The sequence below is a fragment of the Protomyctophum bolini genome (genome assembly GCF_963924005.1).
Source record: "Protomyctophum bolini genome assembly, chromosome: 23".
Lineage (NCBI taxonomy): Eukaryota > Metazoa > Chordata > Actinopteri > Myctophiformes > Myctophidae > Protomyctophum > Protomyctophum bolini.
This window is the reverse complement of record NC_137884.1, coordinates 19,207,985-19,221,262: the sequence shown is the minus strand read 5'-3', so window position 1 is coordinate 19,221,262 and position 13,278 is coordinate 19,207,985. Positions and strand designations below refer to the sequence as shown.

The following is a 13,278-nucleotide window of genomic DNA, read 5'->3' as shown; positions in this document are numbered from 1 at the left end:
CACACATTGCAGAGCATTGGGGAATATAGCACGTTATATGAAGCCAGTGTGTGACACAAGCATGAACGAATAACCACATCAAGCAGCAAGCCACATCAAAAGGACCGTACACAAAGATGCATATTATACTCTCACCCTCCTTATGCATGTGTACTTTACATCTACTTACTGTATAGTCAAGTGCATATAGACCTATATAATGTAGTACATAGTGTACACGAATAGCATATGCACACACGCACTCGCGCACACACGCGCACGCAGGGCCCCTAGAGAAATTAGGGTCTGTTTTGCTGAGCAGCAACCACTGTGCGTACGTGTAAACACACTTGATTGACAGTACCACACATTACAACGAAGGTGCTGCTGTGAGACTGCAGGTGCTTAAGACATATTTCTCTCTCCCCCTCCCTCTCACTTCTAATCTTCATATGTGCCCTATACTCTCTCGATCCTGAGGTCTCCTCTCTATACCTTGACTAAACCTGATCCCTGGCTGTGGCTCTGGCAGCCATTTGTGAACGTTGTGCACATGTTAAGCCCACCTCTTTGAGCACCAGGGTGCATTTTCCGGGTCCCACGGCCTGCGGCAGCTCGGCGATGCGTCCCTTGTTGAGGTAGGGTCCTGAGAAACACCGGTGGTTGACAAAGATCTTGGAGCAGCAGTACCTGCTGCCATTGGCTGCGCCTTAAAAGAGAGAGAGGGAGCAATCGGCAGGAGCACAACGTTAACCGACCGGTGCAATGAATATAATTAAATGAGCAACATATGGCAAACTGCAGGATATTCTATTCAACAGACGACACTGCTACGCATGACCTTGCTTTGTGTACAGCTTCGCAAAGAAAGCAAGTGTGTGTGTGTGTGTGTGTGTGTGTGTCCACGTGAAAGTGTGTATGAGTGTAGACAGGTACGGTAAGTGTATAACATCTCGTACATATGCGCGTGCCTAATATATGTCGACCAGCGCTACATTACCCGACCAGCGCTACATTAACCCATTCTGTAATGGTGGCCAATTACCGTACATATAATTTTTGTTTTTTCTGACATTTTCTGACACAAAACGGATTTAGAAGACATTTGTAGAATGGGCCTCAGGTCTAAATGGGTTAAGCAGGTGACTCCCATGGAGGTGTCCCCGGAGTCAAACTAGGTAAAAAATAAGTCACAGCGAACCAGAGGAACGTGTGGGTCACCATAACGATGCTGCACTCCACCCTCTGATACCGGCAGCACCTGGATCAGCACTGCTCGTGGTGAATAGAAATTAGCCGGTGCGATGAATATGCATGAGCAAGTGGGTGTTATTTAAAAAAAAAAGGGAATGAATCAGGGGGCAATAGGCCTCGTGGTAACATGCACCCCCCCCCCCCCCCCACCACCCACCTAGCTTTGTATTTGCACCTTTAATACACAGTACACAGTACACACACACACACACACACACACACACACACACACAGCTTATTTCTTTGTTGATGAGGCGAGACAGGGATACAGTGGATTTGCTCAAACTACCGCAGCCTCCCCTGACGGTGGAGAGCCGTGCTGTGAGGGAACATCCACTGATTGTGAAGGGTCGCTGTGAGACTCATGTTCATTCATTAATATGCGGCTCTCTCTGCAGTTTCTGGCTGCTAGAATGCCTCCCGAATCCGCTGCCACCACACAGTTTGCCGGGTCCATATCGGTATGCCTGATATCGTCATTATAGCTCGTTAGCATTAATTGTTGTAATTAAATCATCAGCTATACTAAGGATTATCATTACCTGGATCCATGGCAACCGGCTGGCAGAGATTGACAGGGTCCGTCTCCATTGGCTGGGGTGGAGCCAATCTGCAGTGAGGGAAAACATTCAACCAATCAAATTAATTGATGAAGTCGACGGCCAGTTAAATCAAAACTGTAAACAGGACGGCCATACACACACAATCATTCAACCAATCAATCTACCACTACCACCATAGCAAAAGTGTTTTTGTTAGATTCAGTTGTGTGTGTGAAACACTATTTGCAGGTCCATGAGTATGAAGAGGGGAGGGGGGATATTGATGATAGGGTCCCCCTTGAAGGTGAGGAATGGTATTCGTGGTTGGAGGAGATGGCTGACAAAGTATGCCCGTAAAACCTCATACTTCTCTCGCTCTCCGGTAGCCACTTTCCTCGTGTTCCCGGGGGCTGCGTTTGCCGAGCCACCGGTGTAACATGTCATTTGTCAACTAAATCAATCGCGGGGGAACACAATTGGGAATGCCCTGGGAACGCCAAGTCCTGCACTAAAAGCCACTGTTTCAATTAACGGCTTGGGAGCGGCTCGCAGCGAGAGAGAGTGGCCTCGGGGCTCACTTGGGTAAACTCCTTGCGTTGCTGTGTCTTCAGTATACGTGTAAAAGGATGGCCAACAATGGACTGGCACTAGTGAGAGGAGGGAGATTAGCATTGACTTGACCATATTCAGTGATGGTGTTTCATATTTATTAAATATTCAATTAAATCCCACCCAAAAAGTAAATAAATACTTCAAAAAGTATTTATTTAAAGACATTTAAGCCTCAGACAAAGCCAACTCTTGTGGCCTGCCCTTTTTGTACCCTGCCCTTTTTTTCTTCTTTCTAATTATTTGGTCGGCCCAAAACGTTCCTTTATTATTTTTATTTTTTTTAAGATATTCTTTTGCGGCTTACGCCTTTTATTGGTTTTTTTAAGGGACAGACAGTAGGCTGACAGGAAACGGGAGAGAGATGGGGGAAGACATGCAGTAAAGGCCGTGTCGGGCTCGGGAGTCGAACCCGCGGCACACTGCGACTGGATTACCAGTCGGGTGCCCAGACGGTTACGCCACCGCCTGGGCAAAACGTTTGTTTATTGTCATGATTTGTCACAACAAGAGTTGGCTTTGTCCGAGGCTTAAACGGTCTTTAAATAAATACTTTTTGAAACGTCTATGGGGAAAATTTATGGGGAATTCTCTTCCGGGCCTGTCGTCGTCATGAAAGGGGGTGGGACTGCGACGGTCTATCTTTTATAACCCTATGGCCTCCACCCAGTGTTTTGAGGATGACTCAAAAATGGCTGCCGTCTGAAATTGATCAATGGCTCCTGGACTGAAATATGCTCTGGTCTGGTGTGATTCTGTGATTGTGCGGGGGAGAGTTTGCAAAAGGTTTGAATTCAGCAGAACTCAGCAAATTTCTTACTGTTTTTCTGGTTGGACAACTGCAATCTTCTTCTGCTTCTGGCCTGAGAAAAGATAAATGAGAGAGCTTGTGAAATTGCAGGAATAAATTGAAATTGCATATCTACGTGTGTGTGTGTGTGTGTGTGTGTGTGTGTGTGTGTGTGTGTGTGTGTGTGTGTGTGTGTGTGCGCGTGCCTTTATACGCACAGACAGGTTTCAGAGGATGGGTCAGAGGGTAAGCGTTTGCTTCACACCAGCCGACAGGGAAGATATCCATGGACTCCACGTCAATGATACATTCTGACAAGGGCTTAGACACACCTGCAAGAGATGGCTGAGTGAGTTGCTGTAGTCCGGCAGCCGACAGGCTTCTTTTGTTTAAAGTGGGACATTTTGTATAGTCTTTTTTTATTGGCCTAAGATATTGTCTATATACAAACATACATTCATGAATCCACTTGGCTGTCGGCATTGAGCAATTTTTTTAATTGTGGGTTTATATGTGACCATACCATTAACATCCTATATAAGGCAAGATTTTCAAATTAATTATGCTTTATAGCATGTGACATGTCAAACTAGGGGGTTTTGCACAAAAAACACTCCTTGGGCTAAAATTGGCCATAGCCACTGTGTGCCCAAATTCCCCAAAATATGCTGACCTCATCACATTTGTGATGATTGCAATGGCCGTTTTTAGCCCAAGGGGTGTTTTTTGTGCAAAACTAATGCTTGAAATGGATTCAGAATCATGGTAACCCCCTAGTTTGACATGTCACATGCTACTTAAAGCATGATGAAATGTTGTCATTTTTGCCTTTATATAAGATGTCAATGGTATGCTCACATATAAATACATATAATACCGACAGCCGGTCAGCAAGTGGATTCATGAATGTATGTATATAGACAATATTTTAGGGCAATAAAAAAAAACTATATACCAAATTTCCCACCCCACAACCCCGTTTGCCAGACTGAGTACACAAGTGCACACAAACACCCAGTCAAAGACACGCACACACTCTCTCTCACACACTCTCTCTCTCTCTCTCTCTCACACACACACACACACACACACACACACACACACACACGTTTTACCTTCCAGTCGGAGCCACAGCAGGCGTCCCCTGACCTGTGTGACCCGAGCCACACACACCTCTGCTGGTTGGTGAGGGTTCACTGCCTCCAGCCACATGTCCTTGGCAAAACCTCTGCTCTGCCATGTCTAGAACACACACACACACACACACAAACACACACACACACACACACAGGAATTTGATGTGGATTTTTCTCAAACTATTTTTTTTTGTGCTTTTTTTTTTGCTGTGCCAGCCGAGCGAATCGGTCCATATTCCTCTCCCTATGTGCCCCCTTACGTTGGAGAAGCAGGCGTCCGGTGCGGCTTCGGCCCCGCTCTGCTTCAGGTAGTCGGCCCAGTCGAAGTCCTGTCCCCGGTAGCCCCGGGGCCGCTCCAGGCTCACCCCGTTCTTCAGACACCACTGCACCGGCAGGATGCCGCCCGGCCAATCGGCGTGGCACACGGTGGACAGGGGCGTGGCCTCGGGAGAAAGGTCATCCACGGTGACCTGGAAGTAGTTCTCGTTGTAGACCTGGCGTGCGTGGAGAGAAGAAAAGATGGTGGCTGTTTAGGACGACGGGCCACCCCACATTTTCGCCCCTCCCTCGAAATGGGACACAAATGGCATACAGATAGTCTCCTACGGTAGGTGGTTTGTTTATTGTCTCTACATTTGGTGAGAATGTGTTGCTGGGACAGAAAAAGGTCGACAACAAAGTAGATTTTCTCCTGATTTGTCTCTCTGATAAAAATCATATTAGTGTCAGAATTGGGCTACCCGTTGTGAACTTATTAGCTCAGCTATTTTTTTTGCAACCACTCCTTTACGGAGCTATGTGTGTGAGTGGGTGCCTGGCTGGGTGGGTATGAGCACGAAAATAGCATGGTTGTTTTTCACCACCTGTGCGCAACCTAACACACACACACACACACACACACACACACACACACACACACACACACGCACATTATAACTGTACATATGATGGGACCCCCACACGGTAACTGTCATTTCTCAACCGTTTCGGATGTGGAGCGGCTTGCCGGAATCGGCCTGGCCCCCTGGGCACGTTCCTGGGGGTCTGGATGTTCCGGGGACCCCACGGGGACCCCCACACGGAGTTGCACCACTCACTTCACATAGGTGTGATTTTAAATAGTCTATATGTAATATAGGTGTGCGCATGTGATCGCTTCTTTTGGGCTTGTTTTCATGCTTTTTTCTCTCTGGCAGAATCTGGCCAACACTGTTCGGCGGTTCAGCGTGACTCACCTTGCTGACGGAAACGGGGCAGATGCGGAGCGACATCCACGGAGACACCATTTCCAGTTTCATCCCCTTCTTGAAGCAGTGCTTGGGCAGGTCTACATGGTCCTGACACAGTAACGTCAAAGGCATGGTAAGGAACAGGAACATGCGCATGCACACACACACACACACACACACAGTTTCACACAAGAGTAGCAGATCTACAAGCTCAAAACGCGTCGCTTCACGCCACGCTTCGAGCGTGTCCATCTGCTAAACCTTTGATCTTTTGGAATTTCCATCCTGAAAAACCTCACAACCCTCCAGGTTGTGAGGTTTCCACCCAGCAGGAGACGATATGCAAGCATGCAAACATTGTTCAACAAAAGCGGAATCTCTATTCCAGTCACGCATAAAGATAGCACAGGGCAGGCATAAATACCACGACGAGCTTATCTCGGCCATATATAGTGCTGCAAATCTAGCTATAATGTTAACATTAAACACGGTGGCATATTATGCAGACCCGCATACACACACACACACACACACACACACCCGCACACCAAGATAAGAGCAGAGGTGTCTGGACTGTGGCCGTTAATGGAGCCACCCTGATAAGCTGAGGTTATGCGTTTCATACAGTATGTATTCTTTTTTTATCACCTTTTCAAACCCAATGGACGTGCTCCTTTAGCTAGTGGAATTGTTTGATAATATACAATGGATATAGTTATAGATCATATAACACAGTAAAATCCAGAGCGTCTTTTACAACGCAACAAAACCCATTTTGGGCGGGAACCCCTTTTGGTGTTTTAAGCATTATGTTTAAAAATTTGGAAAGCTCATAGCGCGGCACCGAGTGCTATGAGCACAGTAGATCTGCTATTTTTGAAAAATCGTGAAAATGTGCCTCAAATCTTTCAATATATATTCTTTCAGAGTTTCAGTTTTTAACTCAAATATTTGCTTCATGGAACAGTCCCTGGAACAACACATTTTCAGATGGTGGTCGGCGGGCCAATTACATATACTTAAATATTGAGAACCGCTGATATAGAAACATGAGCTTTTTCAGAAAAAAAAACAACATTTTAAAAATACTTTATTTTTTTAATTTCGACGTCAGGCCTAAATGGGTTAAATGAATGCTACAGATTTTATTGGGTAAATAGACTATTAATTAGAAAGCAGAGAGAGAGAGAGATAGAGAGAGACTCACCTTGAATACCTCTAGTGGGAGTGGACTCTTCTGTGCTTGGTCCTGTGCTGTCTCCAGGGCCTGCTGCCACTCGGGGGCGCTCTTTAGCGAGCGCAGCTCTGAGGGGCGAGCATACAGAGAGCAGGAAGAAGAGTCAACATTTCTTCTGAAGCTCACGCTGTCAGAGCGAAACCCACCACGCTTAACATTACACACACACACACACACACACACACACACACACACACACACACACACACACACACACACACACACACACACACACACACACACACTCTAATGTGATTGTCAAATTAGTCATGAGTTTCATTTGTTGTCAGTTTCCAGTGGTGGAAGAAGTACTCAAATGCTTTACTTACTAAATGTGTCAGGACTTTTGCCTTACATTTTCACTGTGTCGTTTGTGAAAGGGAACAATGCTATGACGCAATTTGCTCATACGCTTGTGCATTCAGAGCTTTCTGCGGTTACTGTAGCTATTCCGGCGTACTTCCAGTTTCTGGGTATAGAAAAGGAATGTTTGGCTCACTCATTATCTGTTCGATTTCTGCGACGTGATGTAGGCATTGTTGTCATTACAGGCATATCTAATTCATATTTAGATATTTGTTATATATATATATAATATATATAAAACAAACCAAAAATGTCTTATATTCTAGCTATAGGTTTGGCTGCCAGTGTAAATGGGGCCTAATTCCGGCTGGATTTGGCTGCCAGTCTGAACACACAGATCTGTGACAGATCCAATCTGGTCCGGTCGGGCCAAAAGATCAGATTTGAGAAATAAATCAGATTTGAATCAGATTTGACTGGTTGTGACTGCAAGTATAAATGGGGCCTAGACAGAGTCAAGTGATTGTGTAAACGGCACTTAGTTACAGTACTTCTATGAAACCGGTTTCAATATCGTTTGAAATCACTCAATAATACCAACTAGAGCTCATGTCACCGTTTCTGAGATTTCTTATAAACACAGGTATTGTTTTTTTCGAGTATACCCACTTATCCAGACATCACTACTACATCACTGGAAATAACCACCGCTGTGTGTGTGTGTGTGTGTGTGTGTGTGTGTGTGTGTGTGTGTGCGTGTGTGCGTGTGTGTGTGCGTGCGTGCATCATATTTAATATTTCAAGCCTCGCAGTCCCTGCATCCTGTTGTGTATAGATAGAAAGAACCTCTCGTGGATGCCCTGAGTGCTGTGGCTATGAGAGCTCAGTGAAGGGCTTGCGATTGTCCTCTCCTCTCTATAGGTCTCTCTAAGAGGGAGAGAGACGAGGAGCAGGACAGCACAGAGTGCTCCGATAACAGCGGGAGAGGGTAGGAGGGGGGGGGAGAAGTGGGAATCAGGAGGAAAAGAAAGGTTTAGCCCATTCTGGACGGGGAACCCTCTTTAGATGTTGAAAAAATAGCAGATCTAAGCTTGTAGATTATTTTTTTTTAATCGTGAAAATGTGGCGCAAATCTTTGAATATATACTCTTTCAGAGCGAACGTTTTTAACGCAAATCTTTGATCTGGGGGAGTCCCTGGAACGACATATTTTCAGATGAGGGTCGGCGGCCAATTACATATATTTTTATACGTATATACCCATTTGAAAATAGACTATCTCCAACAAGTGCCCCCCGGCGTCTACCCCGCATGTTATGGTCTGATCGGTCGGTGTCCTCCTCACCTGTCGGCGGCTCCACTGAGAGGCGGTTCTCCCGGGCCCAGCCCAGTGGGCGGAGCCTGATGTCCAGGTAGAACAGCCAGACGTCCTCCTGATGGGCGCCGCCGCCGCCGTCGTCGACAATGCCGACGCGGCGCAGGCGGAGCCTGCCGCCCACGTTCTGGAGGACGCGGACCGGCCAGTACAGCGCCGGGTCCGCTAGGTCCCGGAGCTCCAGGAGAGATCCCTCCACGATCAGGTCCACCGTGTTCTTACCTCTCTGGGGCTGAGGGGGGGGGGGGCAGAAATGGAGGAGAGAGAGAGAGAGAGAGGGAGAAGACGGAGAGAAGGAAATAGAGGGTGAAATTGTCAGAGGACAAATTGTAGAGGACAGCAAGAGAGATTATGGGAGAAGAGAGAGTAAAAGAGAGAGAAAACAAAAAGGAAATAGGAGAGGGAGGGAGGGCGAGAAAGATGATTGATTACAAGGAAGGAGAGAGAGGGGGAAAGACCTCTGGTGGTTTCTCCTCAGAGAAAGGGGAACTGGATATATCAGTGGTGCCCTGAAGACGATCTGAACGAATCATGTGTGTTAAAGCTGCAATCCACAACATGTATGTCCTACGAGTCGGGATTCTCAACCCGGGTCTCCCAAATCTTCTACCACAGCCATGAGGCAATCCCCTCTTGACTGCATGGGGGAGTATGTTGCACTTACTGTATGAGCTTCGGGCTCAACATTTCTCAATGGAAGAGTAGGGAGACCGCCTCCAACCACTGCATATGTGCTACTTTATTGTGTTAACGTACTCTTATCCTAAAAAAAGATTGGTTGAAATATTGTTTTATGCATTAAGACAAGTTACGGATTGCAGCTTTAACAGGAGAATTCCATGCTAGAAGGCTTTTTTACCTTTATTTGTAGTCGTTACGTCCCCAGCAAAGAGGTCCAGGTGTTATTTTGTGCAAAAGCGCATTATTGGCTATTTCCCCCTACCATAAGCCCTCAATGAATTGAATTGAATTGCATTGAATTGAATGGGGCTATGGGGTGTTGTGCTAATTTTCTTATTTCCATCGCCTTTTTTTGTATATATTCTCTCTTCATAATGTAAATAGTATCCCAAGCGGCACACTTCACTACTTATTTCGATGGAAATAGGCGAATTAGCACAACAACCCAACCCAACTAGGGTGGCCACCTGCAAGACCTCAGAAAGGAGGACACTTTTGCGGGGCTCGCTCCTGGCATATTTGGTTCATTTATCTCTGCATTAACTATACTAGAGTCAGTGATTGTGAGAGCACACATTCCACAACAAACAAACCGACCCTCCAACTGGCAGTGTTGCCAGGTTTTGGAAGAGAAACGAGCAACCATGTCTATTAAAACAAGCCCAAAGTCGCTTATAATTAAGTGGACATGGCAACACTCTGTCTCTGTTTATGACAGTGAGAGTGTGGCTGGCTCGCTGCGGAGCGGAGCAGCGCTGCAGAGATTTTAATACTGAGCGAGACGACGTAAATGACAGTTATGACACAAGCACTGTATATCACAACAAAACGGACAATTATGTGTCCGGCCAGAGGTTGAGGTGGGATGAGGACAGGTGGGTCTAAAACCGGACTGTCCATAGGGGAAATAGCCAATAATGCACTTTTGCACAAAATAACACCTGGACCTCTTTGGTAACGACTACAAATAAAGGTATACGAAAGCCTTCTAGTATGGAATTCTCCTTTAAAGGTCCGCTGACATGCCCCGAAATTAATATGGGTGGTACAGCACATCACGTGGTCTGACTGAAAACAGTTTGAAACAGTTTGAAACGGGGCTACGGCGCTAGCAACAAGTGGCTATAGGTCAGGCTAGCGTTTTTGACGGTACATTTAGCGTCATATTGGCTATAAATGTAATTGAAAAAAATTATTTTTTCGCCAGAAATGCTTAGTTTGAATGCAATTGAGGTTGGCGTGGGGTTTTTTAGGGGAACTGCAGCACAAGCGCAAATTTTGGACTGGAGTCCCATGTTCCCCCGGTCGCCAACACTCCTGTCTGCCCGCTCTGAGACCTCTCAGCCCCGCAGCGCGACAGTCGCGACTACGGACGGTCTGCTGTTGTCTGGCCGCTGTGAGAGCAGCGCGACTACTGTTCTTTTCCCCTCTCAGCCGCAGGCTGACATGTACACCCTCGCTCTCACTCTGTAATACCGTAGTTAGTTACCACAACATTGTTCAAGTGAACTATAGTGTGTTTATGTTTGTATTCATTGTAATAATAAATATCGCTATGCCGAGGCATAGTCTTGCGGACGAGATCATGAGCCTCTACGGGGGACTGGGCATGTGTGTACACACACAGCATAGCAACTTATGCTACTATTTTGGTGTCACATTTAGCTTGAATACTGGGTGAAAGTCTCATTCAAAAAATTAATTTTTCGCAACATTGTTCAGGTGAACTGTGTGTTTATGCTTGTTCATTGTAATAATCAATATCGCTATGATTATTTTATTTATCGCCGCGTCGCTCCGCATGACAACATACAGTCTAGCCCGTCTCAGATGCAGGCTGCACACACACCACACGGACGGACGGACGGACGTATAGTCTCTGGTCAGGTCCCCGCATTGAACTGGGCATGTGTGTACGCGCGCACACACACACACACACACACACACGCAATGGCACGGAATCTGCCTCGGGCGTCTGTAGCTCTCTTCCCCGCTGTCATGCACTATAGCCGTGTGTGTGTGTGCGTACACACATGCCCAGTTCAATGCGGGGACCTGACCAGAGACTATACGTCCGTCCGTCCGTCCGTCCGTGTGTGTGCAGCCTGCATCTGAGACGGGCTAGACTGTATGTTGTCATGCGGAGCGACGCGGCGATAAATAAAATAATCATAGCGATATTGATTATTACAATGAACAAGCATAAACACACAGTTCACCTGAACAATGTTGCGAAAAATTAATTTTTTGAATGAGACTTTCACCCAGTATTCAAGCTAAATGTGACACCAAAATAGTAGCATAAGTTGCTATGCTACCACGGCCACCAAGCCCGGCGAGCCCGCATAGAAGTCGTTGGGGAAAGCTTTCGCCAGTCTGACGTCAGAATCATGATAGCATTGTTTGATAGCAGTTATTAGCTCCCGAGGGGCGTGTCAGTTCTCCTTTAAGGACCATCTGGGTTTGGACATTCATTCTCACCCCTTCCAGTACGTGGGCAGGTGCCGTCCTGGCGCCGGTCAGGTCCTTAACGAGGAACTCTGTCCAGTCGCTGTGCTTCTCCTTAATGGCTGCAAGACAACAGCACAGCACCACACAATGTATAAAATCCCGACCCTTACGGGTCCATTTGGTTGCATTTGTACACTCCTGGAGATAGATAAACATTGATTACAGTGCAAGCAAGGGCCAAAGCAAAAGCTCTCTACTACAGTACAGGGAGGTGATGGTATCGCATGATGAATAATTGTGTTTTTGTTTTGCAAATGGAAGTGTTGTCGATGAGTGCAATGAGTGCATGCACACGTACCCATGCACAGACACCGACACACCGACACACACACACACACACACACATCAGGTGTAATGCAGCCACACTTTCTTGAGGCCGGCTCATTTCAAATAGGATAGGCCGTGTTCCGCTTCCCGTTTCCCACAATGCAACGGTGTGTTTGTACAATTTACGGCGCACCATTGTGGCTTTTGATTTGCTATCGTCGGGCCCACTATTCGCTTGGGTGTGCTTTTGTCTCTTCCCGAACACACAGCACTTCCTTGGAAAGCAGTGAGACGGCAACTAACATGATGTCCTCCTAGTCAGCATCTTCTCTTGGAAAAAACACAGTGAACATGCTGCCAAATACTGTACTGTACTTCCACAGCAAGGAACTGTGCCAAGTGAATCATGATTACAGACAGCTACCGGTGGGGGGGGGGATTATAGAGGAAGAATGGATGTGTACTGTAATTATTGTGACATCACTTTAATGGAGAATGAGTACCACTATGAGTTTATTGTCCTTCATATCATGATTTGTGTTTAAAAGTATAGTCAACCACTTAAGCCCTATTTAAAAATGTATTTAGTAAAACAATTCTAAATCATTAAAAAAAACTTGCAGATAAGACGTTTGAGCTTGTAGATATGCTTATTTCGAATAAATAAATAAATTACATTACACTAATAAATGTTGATTTGGGGGTCCTTGACACGAAAAAGTTTAGGAACCACTGCCATAAGGGATGGGTGGTAAAACAAGAATAATAAATACAATTTGATAACTCATTCATTCAGCGTAATGTCATTACGGCCCTTTCAGTTCTGATAGAGGCCCCCAAACTGTATTGAGTGAAATACTAAAGTCTACCATATAGCACATTCCAGATAAAGAAAACCTCTTGGGAATTACAGTTATTTGGAGGAGTGAAATGTTTACACTGCAGTATTGGAATAACTTTGAAATGTTGTATCTATCTGAATATTTATGAACATTTCTTTGCTATCATTGATAGCTGGCATTTTAATTTAGGAAATTCCTAAATCACTTCAGAAGCAAAACAATTTAATATTTTTTGTATTAAAATTTTCTATTTTGTGCTTGGTCAGTTCTGATATAGTGATGTCTGAGGCTTGAATAAGCATGGTTTAGGGTTAGGATGTCTTTAAACCTGCTCAAAATGCAGATTCGGATAGGGAACCATCTATACACGTTCACTCAGGTCCTCAGGCAGAGCCCTCCTACAGCCCAGCTCATCACAAAGGGTGGCAGGGCATTTGCAATTCGGGGCTCCCAAACTCTGGAACGCCCTACATATTAATTTAAGACTCACAAGAATCTGTGTCATGTTTTAAATCCCTTC

At 45.8% G+C, this 13,278-nt stretch overlaps 1 protein-coding gene across 4 annotated transcripts in view; it reads right to left on the bottom strand.

The window, feature by feature from the left end:
- Positions 1-13,278, bottom strand: part of sfmbt2 (Scm like with four mbt domains 2) — a 36,567-nt gene that overhangs the window by 6,274 nt on the left and 17,015 nt on the right. For 3 of the 4 annotated variants that reach the window (XM_080757299.1, XM_080757302.1, XM_080757300.1), the window contains 10 exons: positions 11,620-11,708; positions 8,428-8,689; positions 6,747-6,844; positions 5,546-5,647; positions 4,571-4,804; positions 4,290-4,416; positions 3,393-3,506; positions 3,205-3,247; positions 1,776-1,843; positions 546-688 (listed from right to left, as the gene is read on the bottom strand). In XM_080757299.1, coding sequence (XP_080613425.1) covers positions 546-688; positions 1,776-1,843; positions 3,205-3,247; positions 3,393-3,506; positions 4,290-4,416; positions 4,571-4,804; positions 5,546-5,647; positions 6,747-6,844; positions 8,428-8,689; positions 11,620-11,708 — 1,280 coding nt within the window. The remainder of the gene's footprint in view (positions 1-545; positions 689-1,775; positions 1,844-3,204; positions 3,248-3,392; positions 3,507-4,289; positions 4,417-4,570; positions 4,805-5,545; positions 5,648-6,746; positions 6,845-8,427; positions 8,690-11,619; positions 11,709-13,278) is intronic. The other variant, XM_080757301.1, reaches the window with a different exon arrangement.